This window comes from Triturus cristatus, chromosome 7 (genome assembly GCF_964204655.1).
Source record: "Triturus cristatus chromosome 7, aTriCri1.1, whole genome shotgun sequence".
Taxonomy (NCBI): Eukaryota; Metazoa; Chordata; class Amphibia; order Caudata; family Salamandridae; genus Triturus; species Triturus cristatus.
The window spans coordinates 1,612,218,153-1,612,239,084 of record NC_140590.1 but is presented as its reverse complement, the minus strand read 5'-3'; the positions used below and the strand labels follow the sequence as shown (position 1 = coordinate 1,612,239,084).

Below are 20,932 nucleotides of genomic sequence, written 5' to 3'. Positions count from 1 at the left end.
ATCCCTCCCTCGCACTATCTAGTTTCACTCTATCCTGCCTACTCACACATGCTACCTTTCTCTACCTCCTCCTGCTATACACTAGTCTACCTCTCGCCTCCCCCCAGGTGTCCCATCTACTTGTCCCTTTATCTCTCTGTCTCGTACTCTTTCTCACCCTCTCTCGCTCTCTCACACACATTTCCAGCCTCTCTCATATGGTTAACGTCAGGGCTTCAAACACAGTACCTATCCTGTAGCTTTTCAAAGTTTCCATCCCTCAAACCCACACTCTCCTCATCTTCCTAGGGTACCTTCTGTGTGTACACAAAACCAACCCTCCTTATGCATCCATGCCCTGCTCTCTCTGTCTTTCTATCTTTCTTACAAACGTATGTCTGCTCGTGTCTCAAGTTCAATAACCGCTTCCTACACAAACTACCTATCCCTCTCATTCTTTCTTTGTCTATTTTCTGCAGCTCTCGCCACTATCTAAAGATTTGGACTCTCGAGTGGCCAGTTTTAACCATTGGATCACCTCGGCTTTGGATCTCTTAGCCCCTATTAGACCCATCAAATCCCCCCGTGCTACTCCCTCTGCACCATGGTACTCGGATGAACTCCGGATTTGCAAATCGGCTTGAGAGAAATTGGAGACGGGCTTATTCTCCTGACAGTAAATCAAAATATAAAACTTCCCTCAAGGAGTATAGGAAGAAAATCATTGATCATAAAAGATCCCACCTTGAGGAGAAAATCACTCGGGCACAAGGATCTTCTAGAGTCATTTTTGACACTGTCAGAGCCTTTACTGACCCCCTGGCCCTCAAGCGTCAACCATCGGTATCCCAGTCCCTCTGCGACAATCTTTCCACTTATTTTGAAGACAAGATCGCTACTATTCAGAGTTCCTTCCCCTGCAAGATCAACCCTTCTCATCTGAAATCACGTCCAGTCAGTGCCAACCCGGACAAGGTCTTCTCTAACTTTGAGGTGATCACCCAAACACTCGCTGGCAGAATTACTTAAATGTAAATCTGGTTCCCCTTTGGACCCCTGGCCGGCAAAACAGTATAAATCCCTAGCTCCTTTGCTTAATCCTTTTTTAAACAAAATTTGGAATGACTCCCTTCAGACAGGAATCTATCCCGACTCCTGGAAACACGCTAGATTGGTTCCCATCATTAAACAAGCATTTACAATGCAATGGTCTCGGCATTGGTAAAGTTAGAGCTATTGGCATTGCTCATGACATTATTTTTGTTTATGTTTTTGTTTTTAAAACATTTAAAGAAACAGCATTGTTATTTACAATGTCAATAGCTTAATCACTCTCCAATGCGAGACCTATTGCATTTGCACCCACACACAGATTAAGCTATTGACATTGTAAATAACAATGCTGTTTCTTTACATGTTTTAAAAACATAAACAAAAATAATGTCATGAGCAATTCCAATAGCTCTAACTTTAACAATGCCGAGACCGTTGCATTGTAAATGCTTGTTATAATGATCCCCACAATGCAGAGAAAAAAACTTGGGTTGGAACAGTTCATCATGCATGCATGGGAAGCTTGGCAGGGCAGAGGGAATTGACCCTGTTCTGTACCAGTGATTTGGGCAGTTTCTGTGTACACATAATCCCTGTATTTACAAAACTGTAACATGGTTTTTATGCGTGTCATGTCCTCTGCTATGAACTGTCATTAAGGGTGCAAGGCTGTTGTCCTGGGTTTGCATTTAAAAACTTTTGAATTGCATTCTGGGAGTTGTAGTCCTAGATCAGTTCACTGGATACAAGTGACTGCACAAACTTGGAAACGGTGATTTGTAAAAGAAAAGCCCTGGACTGCAGCAGCACGCCCTTGAATATACCCAGTCGCTCGGTATCCTTAATTTCCACATCTTTCCCGCTGGCCCCATGTCCGGTGTGTGACTTTCAGCCATCCCGCGCTTTTCACTTCAGGCATTACAAACAAGCATGCGTTGGTGCAGTTGTGTACCAGAACGGAAGTGGCTGATGGACACCATGTGAAGGGGGTGGCGGGGTGGGGACAGTGGTGCTGGAATAATCTTCAGAGTGCCTGTGCTGTCATCAATGTTATGTCAATCTGGGTAAATCATTTAATCTCCCCAAGCCCATTGATGGTGCATGGATACCCTCGCGGGTGACAAGCCGCACTATATAAATCCACAAATGAATTATTTATTGAAATTACATGGTTTGTGGTAAAAACAAAATGCTGCATGAAGGAGAGGTGTAGTAAAAGAACCACGTTCATTCAGCAGGAGAACGGTAGGGTAATAATGGGCGTCCGGTGATGCTTCTCACACTGTCCCAATTTCGATTGAAATGCCCTCTTAATATGCACAATCAATGTGGTCAAGTATGCAGTTTTACTTCTCATCCTAGGGGCAGTTGGCGACTGCCAGCCCTACCCTCGTATGCTGCCTCTGCCCTGTTCCAAGATGTGTTCTCTTTCCCCTGTGGCCCACCAAAGCCCTCCCTACCCTGCCACACCGCCCTCCCCATGCCACCCACAGGAAGAACCCTCGCCACACCGCCCTCCCCATGCCACCCACAGCAAGAACAGCCTCAGCCTATCCAGTCACTTTTAATGCTGTGCCTTCACAGTCTCAGCTGTTGGTTTCGTAACCAGTTCTGTGGGGTCTGTAAGAGAGCATCGCGGGCTCGCACCCTCCCTTCACCCGCTCACCCGTGTGCGCCCCCCGCCCTCCCGTCTCAGACGTGTATTCTCAGAATGCCTCGATGCTGCCATTTCTGAGAAGAGCCGTCCTGCGGCGTGTGTTAATATGCGGCTGTGCTTGTGTGGGAAATCTCCGCGCGCCTCGCGTCCTCTGTCTCTTGGTCTGCACACTTGTGCTCGTGGCAGCTAACTAACAACCATTGACAAAGCCAATAGTCCTAACTTGTTCAAAATGAGGCCAGAAAAAAGGCTCTCCCCGTGTCTTCAGCTCCGACCTTATACCCGGGAACTAGAAAACGCAGCTTTTTCCAAGCACTTTTTGGAAGATTCATGAAGAGACAATCCTGTAGGGTCAAAGCGGTGAAATGTTTACTGTTCCCTCGAGGCAGAGCCATTTTTCCCCCAAAGTGTTGCAATTGCCAAGTTTTGATTTTGATATTTATTTCATGTTAGAGGTGAAGGGCTGCCCTGGTACATTCCCGCCGGATGTTACCGCACACGGTGGAAGGCTGGAGTAAAATGCTGAGTAGTGAATTTCACCAGCTGCAAGATGTAGTCTCTCTCCTACTGATTTAAAAAAAGAGGAGGGTTATGTGTGTATTTTCCTATTGTATTATGTTTTAGGATTACAGAGCTGAAGGTACAAGCAGTTCTGTTCTTTTCATTACAAAGCTCACTGGTAAACAATCGGGTCGACATGTTGATGCCTGTTTGACTGGGGAGGAAGATGCAGCGTTGAAGCATGTTAGAAATATCAACCCATCTGGGAACCGTGTAAACTAATTTGTATATGCGTGTGGAGAGCAAAACAGTTTACCATAGATTCAAATCATTGAAGTGAGGATCCGAAACAAGCCGCGCACCGGAGCCAAGACCAGTGCGAGTCCTAAAAAAAACGAGGGCACCGGAAGACACCACCGCCTTTCTCCGAGGCAGAGCAGAAAAGCCTCGGAGAAAGGCAGCGTCGTTTTCGGATTCGGGGGCGTGTTTTGCTGTTGTCTCCTCCCTGAGACTTCTCGCAAAAAACACGCCCCGATCCGAAAAGGACGGGGCCTAATCTGAATGACTGACCTCTTCTCCAATGGCTGGCCAGCATTCAAGAGGCCAGCCAATGGAGAACAGGGGAGAAGAGGGGCGGGTTCAAGCCCCTCTTCTCCAAGTCATTAACCCCTTGCATGCCCGCCCCTTTCCCCGCCCAGTGCCGCGCCTTCCATTAGCGGGCGGAGTTCATGACGAGCTGGACTCGTCATGGGCACAGCGCCACCGCAGCCCATGACGAGTCCAGCTCGTCATGGGCACTGAAGGGGTTAAATCTCGGAGCGAGACTGCGCAAGCGCAGCCTTCGCAGCCGAGACCTAAAAAGCAACTGCAGATCCCTCTGAACCAGCTATCTATCGTCCCATCTCCCTGCTCCCCGCCCCAGCTAAAGTGCTGGAGAAACTTGTACAACGACAACTGGCTGGTTTCTTGGAAACGAGCGGCGCCTTCCACATCTGACAAGGAAACACAACAACTCTCAACTGGTATTATTCAACACAGACAAATGTATCGCATGAAAAAAACATTACAGAAGAGATAAGGAAGACTCAAAGGAGGAGTGATTTAGGAAAAAGACATACTGTATTAAATCAGATTATTTACATAAGGACATGTATACAATTAAATTAGAGTAAATTGGAAACAAATATAACGCAAAATTAATATGGACAACCCGAACTTGTACTTGGTGCTCAAAGTGTAAGTGACACGAGGACGGCGACGCAAGTGAAGTGAGATCAGCAGGAGACGGCGCAACGTGAAGTGAAAGTGAGAAATGAAACAAAAATTACAGGGTTCTGAATTAAATTTTTAACAATGCAAAATAATTTATACATTAATTTAAAGAACCATAAGGCCATCAGTTAAGCTGAAAGGTCGACGGCGTTTCGATCCGAAGTAGGATCATCATCAGGACTGGGTTGTAATATTCATCACAGTGCTATGCAAAAGAGGAAACAGTATGAATGAATGAAGGAAGTTGTAAAAGGAGAAGCAAGGTAAAAAATTACTTACAATAAGTTAATCTTGCCTAGTAGTCAAGACGTCACGAAGGGCAAGAGTGGGGAGGGGTAGAGGAAGGAAAAGGAGAGTGGTAAAGCAAATACCTGAGGTGGAGCATGGCTTCAGGTCGGGTCATAGTACCGAATCTGCCCTTATAGAGATGGCTGACGCCATCAGATGGAAGCTAGATGAGGGTTCTAGAGCGGTGTTGGTGCTGCTTGACTTGTCGGCAGCATTCGACACCGTCTCCCATCCCGTCCTCCTCGACCGTCTGCAGGCAAAAGGCATCCAGGGCAAGGCCTTGGAATGGTTTGCCTCCTTTTTGTCCAACCGGACACCGGCTGTATTCACTCCCCCTTTTACCTCAGACAGTCGTCTCCTCAGATGGGACGTCCCTCAGGGTTCTTCACTGAGCCCTCTTGTTTAATGTGTATTTTTCCCCGCTGGCCGAGATAATTTCTCAATCTGGAATCCAGGCCACTTCTTATGCGGATGATATACAGCTTCTGTTTTCATTTGATTCCCCCTCCCAGTCTACCTTTGACCCGTTGAAAACCTGCCTCCGGAACATCGCCAGCTGGATGGATAATAACTCCCTCCGGCTTAATGCTGGCAAAACCGAGGTTATATTTTTCCATCAGCTTTCGCCGTTGGACCCTAACCTGTGGTGGCCTCTTGATCTGAGCTCCCTCCCCTTGCCTAAAGACTCAGTCAAAAATCTAGGAGTAATCTGGGATAGCAACCTCTCTTTTCAGAAGCAAATCCAGTCGGTATCTGCCGCCTGTTTTTCTAAGATGAGGATGATGAAAAATGTATCAATTTCCTCCCTAGCCAAACTAGGAAAACGATTGTGCAAGCTTTAATCACTTCCCATCTTGATTATGCTAACGGATTGTATTTAGGTCTATCTTGGGGCCTTCAGCGTTGTCTTCAAACAGTCCAAAATGCCGCTGTCCGCCTGGTCTGTGGTCTTCCACTTCGTGAACATATCACACCCCATCGACTCAGGCTGCATTGGCTCCCAGTTCATAAACTGGCGGAATTCAAGGCTCTTACTCTCGCTCATCGCGCGATTAATGGTAAAGGTTCCGCTCATCTATCCTCTTGCCTTCGCCCTTACAGCAACATCCGACTTCTTCGCTCAAGCTCTAAACATCTTCTTTCTACCCCTAGAGTCAAAAAAGCTCGATCTGGGGGGAAAACATTCCAAGTCTGTGCTTCCTCCCACTGGAACAACTTACCCTTGTCCATTAGGACCATTCGGGAGGAACTTCCCTTCCGGAGAGCTTTGAAAACCTTTCTCTTCTGTTAATACCTTCTCAGCTCTGGCACTCCCTCTGCCTTCACACAAGCGCCGGGGACACCCCGTTGGGGTATCTGCGCGCTATACAAGATCTCCAAATAAATAAATAATCTATTCACCATGCCACATAATTCCACAACACAAATACACTACACACAATTGCACAACTAACAATTCCAATACAACCCACATAATTCCACTTCACATTCATCTACTAAACTAAAACAAAACACATACGTAAAAAACATTATCAATTAGAACGCTAATAGCTCTGTCTCTCACTAATGCGAGACCTACTGCATTGCAAATGTTTGTTTTCTCTCTTGTTCGGCTAAACCCAGTGCCAAAGCCAATAGGTCTCAAAGACGAGACCTATTAACTTTGCCAGTACGGTTTACAACATGTCCTTTAAATAAAAATGGGGTTCTAGTTTATACCCCAGTGTTTCTAATCTGTGTTACGGCTTACTCATTTTACAAGCAAGGCAAATACATGAAAGGGAAAGTTTGTATTTTCCTTAGCACTCATCCATTTCAGATGAAGTTTTAAAGGGATCCAAATTCAGTTAATCTAGATGGAGAAAAAGCAAAAAGTTTAAGGTCTTCACAATATGCAGACGGAATTCTGCAGGTGCGGTTATGTGGCGGTGACAAAAAATAAAGGGGCAGCCCTGGGAACCTGGGTCCGTGAATGCAAAACAAAACAATTTTACCCTGTGGGGGTAAGTTAGGGATCACATTTAAGTTCAAACCGTATAAATGTAAACAGATAATTAAATTCACCATATCAGATGATAAAGCAAATAGCAGGTGCTCCAAATCAGATGTAGTGAAAGTGGATAGTGACATCAGGGAGGAAGATGTGCATAGGCGTAGTAACAACCGGGTATATACTGATTTAGCTTGCCTTGTTTCTTTTTTGCAGGTTGCTTCAATTGTCTTGTTTGCCCTGATGATGACCCTGACAAATTTTTTATTACGGGGTCAAAACGTCAACAGTTTTACTAGCCGATTGATTTGTCACTATGTACTCTCAGTTGGAGTTTTACATAGATTAATTCAATCAGCACCTTGCTATCAATGTACATATCAACTGTATATTTTACACACAATATTTTGTCCACACAATATTTTTTCTCCGATATCTTGTTTAAATACCAATCCACATCATGTATTTTTCATATTCTACAATAGGCGCTGAAAATGGACGTTCAGTGGCCTCTAAAGGCGTTCATGGGAGAGCTGGAAATTACAGTATTTACTGCCTAACATTTGTTTAAAAGGCTTTGGCCTAGCTTGGCATCTTGCTGCTAACCATGTATCTAACTAATCTGATTTGAGTGAGAAATACACCCGAGCCACAAAACATCACGTGTCTTCTCAGTAAGTAAGAAGACGAGCCCTAGATTTAAGTGTTTCCTTATGGTATATTTTTTGTTCAGTTGATAAAATGTCTGTATGCACTTAGTCTGTTATGCGTCAAGCTGACCTCAAACCGATTTCCATTTGTTTTCTAGGACCTCTTGCTGTACTGGCCTGTTGCATATCAGTGAAGCCTGCACTGTCCCCCCTCCCCCCACAGCATCATGTCCAAGTTAAAGAGTTTAGAAACTGTCCGAGTGGTTGTAAGGTGTCGTCCTATGAATAGCAAGGAATTGACTGGCGGGTATGAAAAGGTCGTAGAGGTGAACGTCAAGTTTGGCCAGGTGGCAGTGAAGAACTCTAGAGGTGCCACGAATGAGCAACCCAAGACATTCACCTTCGACGCAGTCTATGATTGCAACTCAAAGCAAGTTGAACTCTATGATGAAACTTTCAGGCCACTGGTGGACTCTGTCCTGCAAGGCTTTAACGGCACTATCTTTGCATATGGGCAGACTGGAACAGGTAAGACATTCACCATGGAAGGGGTGCGTAATGACCCTGAGAAAAGAGGGGTCATACCCAACTCCTTTGAACACATATTCACTCACATCTCACGGTCTCAGAATCAGCAGTACCTCGTCAGGGCATCTTATTTAGAAATTTACCAGGAAGAAATACGGGACCTATTGTCAAAGGATCAGAGCAAGCGTCTGGAGCTGAAAGAGCGACCCGACACGGGGGTCTATGTGAAAGATCTGTCCTCATTTGTAACTAAAAGTGTGAAAGAGATTGAGCATGTAATGAACGTAGGAAACCAGAACCGTTCAGTTGGAGCCACTAATATGAATGAGCATAGCTCTCGCTCCCATGCCATTTTCATGATCACGGTAGAGTGCAGTGAGGTGGGTCTCGATGGAGAGAATCACATCCGTGTGGGGAAGTTAAACCTAGTTGATCTTGCTGGAAGTGAGCGCCAGTCCAAGACAGGTGCTCAGGGGGAAAGGCTTAAAGAAGCTACTAAGATTAACCTCTCTCTTTCTGCCTTGGGGAATGTTATCTCTGCATTGGTGGATGGTAAAAGTACTCATATTCCCTATCGAGACTCAAAACTTACAAGACTGCTGCAGGACTCTTTGGGTGGCAATGCTAAAACTGTGATGGTGGCGAATATTGGCCCTGCATCATACAATGTGGAAGAAACTCTAACCACCCTTCGCTATGCCAACCGTGCCAAAAACATCAAAAACAAGCCTAGAGTAAATGAAGATCCCAAGGATGCCCTGCTTCGGGAATTCCAGGAAGAAATTGCTCGGCTGAAAGCCCAGCTAGAGAAGCGTACAGTGGGCAAACTTAGGCGAAGGGGCAGGAGAAGAGGGGGAGATGAGGGAGGCGATGGAGAAGATGATGAGGATGATGGGGAGGATGATGGTGAGGATGGAGTAGATGATAAAGAGGACTACTGGAGGGAGCAACAGGAGCGCCTGGAGAAGGAAAAGAAAGCAATTGTCGAGGATCACAGCTTGGTGGCAGAGGAGAAGATGAAACTGCTTAAGGAGAAGGAGAAGAAAATGAATGATCTAAAGCGAGAGAAGGAAGCCACTGAAATGCTGGGTGCCAAAGTCAAGGTGGGTAATAAAAGGTAATCGAGCATTGGGCGGGGATTAGTCAAATAGATGTGCTGTTAGTTGTGATATTTCCCTACCATAAACATATCCTTTTCAAATTTTGCAAAGCTGTGGGGAAATAACATAGAACAGTGCTTTGAAATTTGGTATGCGCTGTTGTATCACTCGAATTGAATTGCACCATCATGTACTAATTGCTAGTACTTCTTTCTAATGTGTGATACCTTCAGGTAATCTCTTTTTTTTGCCCTAAGAATTTGCCCTCTGGGAGTTGTGCTTTCACTTTTCTTGTCCGAAGCAAATATACCTCACAAGATTGGTTGCATGCAGAGCATTCTATCTTCCCCAGCATTAGTTGCAACATAAAGTTTGCATATTTGCATGGATGGAAGTGTGTCTAGGTGGAATTGTAAGTCTGGAGGTTTCAGTTTGGCGTTCAAGGCCCAGTATTCCAATTGTTCCACTAAAAGGCGTCTTGTATCATATGGTGCAACTCCCACATTTTTATTTGGCGAAGTTGTGTTGCTTTCTTTTATTATACACCTTTGCTCCTTGGACATAAGAATTAACTCCGGATATAGGCATACAGCTCCTTTCTGTAAGCATGTTTTCTGGTACTAGGGAATAATTTTAGACATTCATGCCATATGATTTCAATATAATTTTGGAAATAAAAACATAAAGGGGTGGGCTGTTTAATGGGAATACAATTATGCACAAGCAAAATGTTTACTTCTTAATATGGCGACTCTTCACTGTATGTATGGTGAAGGGATTCGTAAACTTGGAATAACTCAGTGGAGATCTGAGGGGAGGGGGGTCTGTCTCACTTCACCTGATTTTATATACACAGTAAATAAATAAATAGCTACACCTGTTCTACTTAAGACTGGATTTTTGAATAATCAAAAACTGACATTCGCTAAAAAGAAGCAGAATTTATAAAAGTGTAAATGGATCTACATTCATTCTACAAGTATGTTTATTAAGCTTTGCATCTTACCAGGTCGAGGTTGTGGTGTTACATAATTTACTGTGCTAAAATACTGTTTTGCATGGTATTTTTTTCATGAACTTCTAATTTTGTTGTTGAAGTGCAAGCATTAGTGGGAATAGTATAGTGTACATTGATGTGGACAAAAACGAAAGGCACTTAATCAGGATGTTTGGGTGCAATAAAAGGAATGGAGTGCCACTTTTGGTTTATGTTGATGATATATCCCAAAGTTACAGGGGAGTCCTCAAGGGGCATAAAAAGATGATTAATGAAGGATAGGACATGAGATGGTCCATCAAAATTGGAAATTGGGAGGACGCGCAACAGGTTAGGTTGTGGGAAGCCTGACAGGATGGTTTTCAGAGGGGGAAAATGGAAGGGGGACGGGTGACAGAAAAGGGCTGTGTGAAATCATTTGTGATGGGTCATAAAGGATAGCCCATGTGGAAAAAGAGAGGGTGGAGTGGGAAAGGATACACAATGGGCTGCTGGAATACTAGAGGTTCAATAAAACTGTTTGTGGGGGCCACTGTGGAATGGGGTGCGCTATTGTGATGTATCACAATGGATCATAGTGGGAGAGAGCATGGTGAACGGTGGAATGGTCTAACATGATCAGAAGGTCCCATCAGGATTGGGAGTGGGTGGATCCAGTAGGCGTTGTGGAAGGATCAACAACATAGACCGTAATGGATGAGTCTTAAAAGGATAAGATCCAGACTGCTGTTTGTTTAAACCCATTTTGCAACTGTTCAAAGCCTACCAAAGCCAAAATGAGCCCTCCAGTGTTGCAGGGAAGTCAAAATAAAATCTTTGATTGCCATTCAGTAAAAATCGCACTTCTGTGGGATTTACGATCTGCGATCATGGTGCTCTTGCATAAACAGTGTAAGCCTGCAAAGCAGTGTTCCTTATAGAGACCCATTAAGTTGCTCAACATATTGATTAAGATTTGGTAAAGATCCTTGCAAACTGTCTTCTACAAGTCATTGATAAATGGGTTTTACTCCAGTATTGGAGCTTTCATAGATTCACATGCCTGAATCATTCCCTGTCGTCGAGACTGGAGTCTCTGGTTTATAAAAAAGCAATGCTAAGTTGGATAGCAAACTGAAAAGAGGCCTAGGCCCATTTCCCTTTTGCAACCCATAACTTTCGTTATGTAAAACAGACCAAATTTGTCCCTGACCAATCAGAGCCTCTCACCCTCTAGAACACTCCTGAGAGAACCTTTTGCCCCTCAGATTTTCTACCGCACGTTGTGCTAGGGAGTCTCCTTTGAGCTCTGCTCAAATTATACATTTTTCAGCTTGATTTGAGAACTTTGTTCTTATAATTTCACTTAAATATATACTCGTCTTGGTTGCCTTCTTCTGAGAATGTCTGGAAAGGAGAAAAAATGTTTATTCAGAGCCTGTGCCACCTGTTCCAAGAAGAGGCTCTACACAGATGACCCTCATGCTGATTGTATTTACTGTCTTTATCAGGATCTTCAAGCTAAAGACTGTAAGGTATGTTGTACCTTTTCTAGTAAAACCCTGAGGGATCGTTAAGGGCTAACACTCTAACACAACAAAGACCTGGGTATCGGAAGGTATTTTGAGCCATACAGGTTGGTTCCAACCTTGTGGGTCTTTGGTAACGCCCCGAGTCAGAAGATCTTTTGTGGGGTAGTTGCCAACTAGTTGGCTACCTTCACTTTCTTAAAAACCAGAAAAAGATGAATGGTTTTACTCTCAGCAGTCTCTCCGATGATCGTAAAGGTGTCTAAACTTAAATGTGGTACACCTAGGGTTTCTCAATACAGTAAACTCATGAGTAAACCGTGAAAAGAACACATAAATGTGAAAAAATGTGAAAGAGACGTGATGGCACCTCACGTGCGCAACCCCAATTGAGCTTGCTGGCTGGTACTCGTCAGCATTGCCCACTCTTCTCATCATCGGCAGCCATCACGCTCAAAAATAATAATAATAAAGAAGAAGTGTCCAGAAAGAAAAACAAATTGTGTGACTAAATAGTGAGCGTTAAAAAGTGAAATAGGTCCACCCACTACAGGTTCAAACTTTATTCCTCCTTAGGAGTGCACCTACTTCAATATTTAAAAAGGTTGCTAAAAATGCATACCCTCCTTAGATGCCAACATGTTTCATCGCCTAAATTCTTTCAGGCGATTTCGTCAGGGCAACGACAATTGCTTGGCACACGATAAGGACACTTCTTAAAATCACGTACGGAGACTGCCAAAAGTAAAAGACATACACACATAACACTTAACTATGGTGTTCAACCCTGCTTCTTAGAAACACCCGTGTTCTATCAGGTATGTCTCGTGAATGCATCATTCCCTTACCCTCGTGGAGCCTTGGCCTCGCGTACCAGCTCTATGAATGAGGTATCCAATAGGCTCCCTATGTGAGTCCTCGGGGTTCTGTGTGGCATTCCCCCGTAATGCCAACCTGTTAATAGTTTTCAACAATAATACAAAGTTATTTTATATTCCATTTCAACCTATTGTGTGGTCACCCTCGCCATACTAGTATCGCACTGTCTACAGCTTTTCAGAAAGGCTTTAAAAATCAAAGGGTGCTGCTAATGTACCATCGCTGTTTCAGACATCCTCTCTTAACGGAAGGCACAAACCAATTTGTCCTCGCTACAACAGTAGTGTTATAACTAAAGCAGAGCCCAGTTTTTCATGCAATCAAGGGGTGGTTTCTAGACCTCAAAGACTGACTTCGATATAACATACTGCAGCCCTCCCCTCTTCCATCACACCTCCTTACCACCTAAAGCCTCACGGAGCTCCTTCTCTCCGCCGGTCACAAGTGTTGTGATCCTGCGGCCCATTTATGCTCACGCCCCTTACGTATTCCGTTCGGCGCGACGCTAGGCTAAACGCCATCTTTAAATGGGGTAATGTTTCTATAGCTCCAAGTAAGCGCTTAGATAGCCCGGACCTAGGAATTAGTGTCTCTCTCCCAGTCTCTCACTACCATTAAAATCTCGCCCTGATTTCTCAATACAGGCCTAGAAGGAGTTAATGTGGTGTGAACCCTCAATCACTATAAACCTCCTCGTAACGAGGTAAAAGCAAGCGCCATGATGGATTGGGGGCACTGGTGGGTAACTAACATCCGACCATGTGACAACAAATTTCTTTAATTGAGCACAGACTGCTCAGGGGTAGTGTCCTAGTGTAATCTCCAATCCCCATACACAATATTGTGACTTCAGTGAATTTAGGTGTGGGAGTGGTTGGATGGCATATCCCCTGCTCGGACCCTCCTCTTCACGATGTGAATGCAGTCGCCATCTTGGAGTGGCCGGACTTGCATGTGTTTACAGAGTTATTATGTGTATTTAATTTAGATTACACAGGGGTGGTGTCTTAGTGTTATCTCCAACCCACCACTAATGATGTTAATATAAACATCAGTGAGTTTCGACAAGGGGGGGAAAAAAACACACAGGGGAAAAAACAGGGGAAAAAAAGGGGGGGAATTTTGCCCCCATCTCCCTTCCTCTTGTGAGTAGCGCCGTGGTGGATGCCGCATCGGTTTACTAATTGGCGGGATCCCCCGACGCGTTGTAACACGGTACGTTTAACATTAAGTCCAGACAAGGACCTAGTCCAGCAAGGTGTTGCTGCACGGACCCCAAAAGAAGTTTCACAGAGTTCAGGGGCCCACTCAGGATGCTTCTAACAGAACACCTAGAGGGAAAACAAAAGAGGGAAATGATGGGAGCGAGCCTAGCTCTTCTAATATAGATGTAGCTGTGTTCAAAGTACTCAGTATCTCGCCTTGCCCCATTCAATTTGGTCGTTCAATCCCTCCCGGTCAGTTTTCTCTTGGAAAATCCATCTCGCTTCCTTTGAAGCCAAGATTTCCTCCACATTTTGAGACGGGCCCATCATCCTCTCCAAGACAACCCAGGTGAAAGAGTGCTTAGCGTGGTGGCAGTGTTGTACCAGCTTTGTCGTTAGTTTGCCTGCTCTAATGGTGCTGAGGTGTTCTTGCATCCTGATTTTCACCTTCCTGGTAGTTAGTCCTATATATTGGAGGTTACACTGGCAGGTCAGTCTATAAACGACATTGGTTGTGTTACAGTTACTAAAGTACTTTAAGTACCAGATTTTACCTGATTTAAGAACTACACTTTGGGTTTTCTTCGTGAGAACACACACTGAACACGACCCACATGGGTGGTGGCCAGGAGGAATCGTTGACTCGGTTGACCTCTGTTCTACTTTTACCCGTGAATGCACCAATTTGTCACCCAGGTTGCTAGATCTCTTAAAGGCAAACCTGGGTGGGGGCATCTTAAAGCCCTCAGTGGACAGTATCCCCCAATGTTTACGGATAGACTGTCGGATCTTTGTGGCCAACGGGTCGAAAGTCATGACTACCGGAAGGCAATCTTCTTTACTTTTTTCGTTCTTCTGCAGCAAGACACTGCGAGGGGTATTCATCGCCCTTTTTCTGGCTTGTCTGATAGTCTTCCGTGGGTATTGTCTCATTTCAAGCTTGGCGCAGAGTTCCTTGGACTGGTCCAAGAATGTGGTGGTCGAGGTACAGTTCCTACGGTACCGAAGAAATTGACCCACCGGGAGATTATCCCTGAGTGCTCTTGGATGGTACGACCTATAGGATAGGATAGCAGCACCCTTTGATTTTTAAAGCCTTTCTGAAAAGCTGTAGACAGTGCGATACTAGTATGGCGAGGGTGACCACACAATAGGTTGAAATGGAATATAAAATAACTTTGTATTATTGTTGAAAACTATTAACAGGTTGGCATTACGGGGGAATGCCACACAGAACCCCGAGGACTCACATAGGGAGCCTATTGGATACCTCATTCATAGAGCTGGTACGCGAGGCCAAGGCTCCACGAGGGTAAGGGAATGATGCATTCACGAGACATACCTGATAGAACACGGGTGTTTCTAAGAAGCAGGGTTGAACACCATAGTTAAGTGTTATGTGTGTATGTCTTTTACTTTTGGCAGTCTCCGTACGTGATTTTAAGAAGTGTCCTTATCGTGTGCCAAGCAATTGTCGTTGCCCTGACGAAATCGCCTGAAAGAATTTAGGCGATGAAACATGTTGGCATCTAAGGAGGGTATGCATTTTTAGCAACCTTTTTAAATATTGAAGTAGGTGCACTCCTAAGGAGGAATAAAGTTTGAACCTGTAGTGGGTGGACCTATTTCACTTTTTAACGCTCACTATTTAGTCACACAATTTGTTTTTCTTTCTGGACACTTCTTCTTTATTATTATTTTTGAGCGTGATGGCTGCCGATGATGAGAAGAGTGGGCAATGCTGACGAGTACCAGCCAGCAAGCTCAATTGGGGTTGCGCACGTGAGGTGCCATCACGTCTCTTTCACATTTTTTCACATTTATGTGTTCTTTTCACGGTTTACTCATGAGTTTACTGTATTGAGAAACCCTAGGTGTACCACATTTAAGTTTAGACACCTTTACGATCATCGGAGAGACTGCTGAGAGTAAAACCATTCATCTTTTTCTGGTTTTTAAGAAAGTGAAGGTAGCCAACTAGTTGGCAACTACCCCACAAAAGATCTTCTGACTCGGGGCGTTACCAAAGACCCACAAGGTTGGAACCAACCTGTATGGCTCAAAATACCTTCTGATACCCAGGTCTTTGTTGTGTTAGATTATTTGAGTGGAGGGCGACCTGGGCTATTTTCCCTCTAGAGCTCCTTATTGTATACACGGATCGTGAAGGGCGCCTTTTGATATGGCTTTAAAAGCTAAAGGCCCGAAAGGAGGTTATGTCCAGTGACAGTGATGAGGCATCCTCCACTACATCTAGGAGATATCAAAAGAATCTCCTCATACTCATTCCTCAGAGGAACGTCCTGAGAATGCCCTCAAAAAGACCACTCAAGGGTCTTCTGGGCGCAGTCCTTCATAATCTCCTCAACCTAGAGAAAAGGAGAGCTAGGGACATACTTCAAGGGAAAAATTACAGAAAAGGGCGAGTTCTGAGCCATCAAAATCACCCCCTCAGGTCAAGGAGCCCTTCAGAAAGCCGTCTTCTGCCTCCTGAGGTAAAATCCAAGACATCTGCATCGTCGACGGGATTGTCGACGAAGAAATCATCATTGACGACGAAGATTGAGGTGAAGTTAGTGACAACCGGGTCGCCGCCGACGACGGGATCGTCGACTGCAACATCGAAGAAGGTAACTATATAGTCGACGGTGGATACAGCAGTACGCTTGGTATTGACGGCGGCATGGACGACGTTGGTGTCGTCGGCGATCTCGGCGATTACCTCGTCGACAAGAGAAAAAACACCAGGTAAGTTGGAAATTGTCAGGAAGAGGAGGATTACACCAGAGTTCACCTCCCCAAGCAAAATTACTCCTCTGGTGCCATCACACCTGCTGGAAGAGCAGGATTCTGAAGAAGAGTAAGATGAGGGACCCTTTGGATACGTAAGTAGCCCCTCGCAATTACATGTTTAATGTCAAGAGGATGACTTTGAGGAGGGATACGGGGAGTATCAATATCCTCCACAACAACATTATTGCCAGGGCTACCAGGAAGAGATGGTTGGCATGCCATCTTCCATGATGATGGATCTGCAGTTTATGCTGGCGGATTATAGAAAGAGGTTTCCACCAACTCCAGCCTCCCAGGAAAAACCTGCTTCTTATCCACGCTCCACTCCTGCTACTCCGATTAGAAGTAGGGAGTTACTGTCAGACCCTGCACCTAGGTCTCCTCAACCAGCACACCAACAGGATCCTGTCACCACTGACGATGATGACCAAGAGGAGGGAGAGATAACAGACCCTAACAAAGAGTAGGATGGTTATCGGATTCCATCGCCTTCATCTCCCTCACCAGTGCCTATTGATTCTCCGCCGGAGGACATCGACGGTTTCCTTTATCTGATGGAGAGGGCTGCAAAGAGGTTTCAGTTTCCGATGTCGACGACACAAATGGAGTTTTTTCTTGTACGATTTTACAGAACCATACCGCAAGTCAGTTCGGGCTATCCCGATTGTTAGCCATGTGTGGCAAGAGGGCTTAAAAGTCATCAAGACACCGGCGACAGTCACACCTGTGCTCGCCAGATTAGAGAATAAATATAAAGCTCCTTTAGACACTCCCGCTTGTTTACTTGGACATCCCAAGCCAGATTTGGTTATATCCCAAGCGGCACAGCAGAAATCTAAAAATCCCTCAGCTCCCTATATTGGCGCCTCCTGACAGAGAGGGTAGGCGTTTAGATAATGCAGGAAAAAGATTTTCATCCATGTCTGCTCTTCTAGTTAAAGCTGCCAATGCCCTTGCCATTCTGGACAGGTACGATAGGCAGATGTGTTGTGACCTGACACCTTACATAGACCATCTTCCCGTAGGATAGTAGGCAGGAGGTAAAAAAGATCCTTCAAGAGGGAGAAAGAGCTTTGGCTGAAGTCATTGACTGCGCGATGGCTATCGCAACCACGGCCTTCAGATCGCTTGGGGGAGCGGCTGTACTACGTCTTCAGGGATAGTTGAGAGCTACGGCTTTTAGACCAGAGGTCCAAAATAAAATTCTAGATCTTCCCTTCGATGGGGAGGATTTGTTTGAAAAACGGGTGGATGAGGCACTTCAAAGTATCAAGAAGGATACAGACACCGCAAAGACCCTAGGAACAATACAGTACCGCAAAGTGCCCTTTCGGGGGGCCCGAGGTAGAGGCCAAGCATCGTATAGAGGAGGTTACCAGCAGGGCAGATACCCCTCTTATTCCATATCGTCAATAGTATGGTCAATGACAGGCAGGGGGCTATACAAAATCTGCTCCTAGAGGAAGAGGAGGTCGTCAAGGAAAGGACAGTGCCAGAAGACAATGACAACCTTCAGGATCCGGCTACATGTATTTCTTTCCCTCCACAAGTTCCCCTGGCTGGAAGAATTTCTTCCCATCTCCATCATTGGCAAAAAATAACAACGGACAGGTGGGTCCTCAATATAATACAATTCGGACATACTCTAGAGTTCCTTCAGTTGCCCCCCTTGTACTCCACCGACACGTCAAGAGGTCAAACATCTACTTCAGATGCGTCGAGAGATTCGGACAATGCTCTGAAAGGGAGCAATAGAACCGGTACCGATCTCCCAGAAAGGAAGGGGGTTTTATTCCTGTTTTTTTCCTAGTCCGGAAAAATCTTCTCCAATGGCGTCCTATTCTAGACCTGAGATGTCTGAATACTTATCTCAAGAAGCAATCTTTCCGGATGGTTTCTCTCCAAGACATTCTGCTGCTCTTAAACCCAGGGGATCATATGGCCACCCTAGACCTACAGGATGCATATTTTCACATCCCCATTCATCCTTCCCACAGGCAGTATCTTCGGTTTGCAGTAGCTGGAGACCATTACCAGTTCAAGGTACTGCCGTTTGGCCTAAAATCAGCCCGAGAATTTTTACAAAATGTCTGGCGCCAGTGGCAGCTTTCCTAAGGAAACAAAAACACCAGGTGTTTCCTTACCTGGACGACTGGTTAGTCAAAGCGCCATCACTAACATCAGCTCAAGCGTCCACAGCGGCATGCGTACGTACAATTGTTTGCAAAATTGGGTCTGACTCTGAATGCGGAGAAATCATCCCTTCAGCCTTCAAGGAGCATCACGTTCTTGGGAGCGATTCTGGTCACCACAGTAAACAAGGCATTTCCCTCCATAGAGGCAACTGGGGCTAATATCTCTTCTTCTTCTTTAAGCTTTATTCGGCACATATAAATGACCATAAAAGCACAAACATAAAAAACAACAATACATTTTAAAGGACATTACAGCAAAAAAATTTACAACTAATAATTACAATCAATAATTCATGAGTCAATTCATATCATTTACATAAACATATGGAATTGATAGTCAAAATTCATTAAAACTCATACTTTTCCTGGAGTTGATGCACTGATTTAAAAATGTAGCAGTATAAAAACAAGTATCTGCCGATTGCAAGTTAAAAATTAAAGCCATAGCATGTTTAACTGTATATACTCCGTATTTAACAAACAGGGGTTTCAAAAATGCTATACGAAAGCTCGTATACAGTTTGCAAAACAGCAGAAAGTGCACAGTGCTCTGTGTGGATACATCATCACACCTACATGGCCCAATCGGATATTTCTTAATATTTGGATGGGCTACTAAACAATGTGCCATCCCAAATCTTAGTCTGGTTAGCACGAATTTGTGTGAATGCCTAGTCACCATAGTTGGGTAAGATGGAAAACCCTCCGCTAAATTATATCTATTATAAAAAATGACAGTGGACAATGATCCGGTTGCGATTGCTCGCTTCCTTTCCACGTATGTCAGAAATATACTTTTCATTTCCGATTTGGAGATCTTTGATGCTGCGCTGGGATCATTTAAAATATTCAAGTTAAAAATGTCTGAAAAACAGACCACATATTTAACCCAGGGAATATCTCGATATTTGTCCAAACGTAAACAATCCTCAACAATAGATCTATTAAATAACTTCTCGTCGCCAAGCCAAAAAGACCGCCAAATCATCAGTGGCCTAAGCGATAACAGATCAGTTAGGTAATTGATAGCTAGTTCTCGGTGGCTTAGTTCAGTTGAAGCAGAGGCGGGCAAAAACAGGAGTTTTTTTAAAAACATATTTTCCTCTAACTGTAAGTTGTGAACACAGCTATAGCCCCATAGTCCTGCCCCATACAGTGCTATAGTCACACATCTAGCTTGGTAAATCTTGAGCATATCCCTGGTACGGCGGTCCCCAACCTTTGCAGCAAATCTGTATATACCGTGGGCATTCTTTACAATTTTGTTCCGGATATTATTAAATTCATTATTCCACTTCCTGTCGTTAGAGAAGGTAATACCTAGGTAACAAAATTTGTCCACCTGTTGCACGTTTTCACTATCTATAAAAAAGGCATTTAACATTTTAGCTTTAGCCCCACAAGTCATAGTGTACGTTTTCCCCTTATTAATTACTAATTTTCTATCTTTGATAAAGGAGGAAAAACTATCCATTAGCCGCTGTAGTCCAATAGGGGTTCTAGAAAGTAAAACAGCGTCATCGGCGTATAATAACACCGGCACCGGAACACCATTGATCTGGGGGGCATCAGCATTAACTTTTTTTTAAATAGCATCAATTCCATTAATAAATAAAATAAATAGGAGGGGAGCTAAAACACACCCCAGCCTAATTCCTCGTTTAACACAAAATTTTGGGGTACATTCTCCTCTAGTTCCAAAGCGTACACTGGTTTTCAATTTCTCATATAGCCTAGCGAGAAAGAAAATTATGCCTTCTGGTGCTCCTAGCTTTAGCAAGGTTGGCCACAGAATAGAATGATCTACCATGTCGAAAGCACTGCTCCGGTCTGCAAAGCAGAGATGCAAGGTGCATGGTTTGGCTTCAGTATATTTCCCGATCAGTAAATCAAGATTGATGCACTGGTCGAGCGTACCCCGGCCCTTCCTAAATCCATACAGGCTCTCGGCCCGTATGCCATCCTGCTCAACCCATTCCTCTAATCTCACGAGCATGACTCTGCTCATGACCTTGACTGATGAGTCAAGGAGAGAGATCGGGCGATAATTCTTAGCGTCAGACCTGCTTCCCTTTTTATAAATTGGCACAATAATCGATTCGCCCCAGGTTACAGGGGCCTCTGCACACACAGCTGTATTAAAAACAGTAACCAAAAGAGGACCCCAAACATCTGGTGCAGCCTTGTAAACATCTATAGGTACCCCATCAGGGCCCTGGGCTTCCCTCCTTTACTAACACGTATGCCATGTTCAACCTCACTCACAGAAATGTCCAGGGGCAAAACAGCCCACTTATTAGGGCTGGCATCAGTGACACTGTTAGAGTCAAAAATGCT

The 20,932-nt window shown here is 44.5% G+C and overlaps 1 protein-coding gene across 1 annotated transcript in view; it reads left to right on the top strand.

Annotated features, from left to right (window-relative positions):
• The window catches only part of KIF3B (kinesin family member 3B), a 112,891-nt gene that overhangs the window by 9,746 nt on the left and 82,213 nt on the right, over positions 1-20,932 (top strand). Inside the window, exon 2 of the mRNA XM_085619494.1 lies at positions 7,549-9,021. Within this exon, the coding sequence (XP_085475620.1) occupies positions 7,618-9,021 (1,404 nt within the window). The 5' untranslated portion in view covers positions 7,549-7,617. The remainder of the gene's footprint in view (positions 1-7,548; positions 9,022-20,932) is intronic.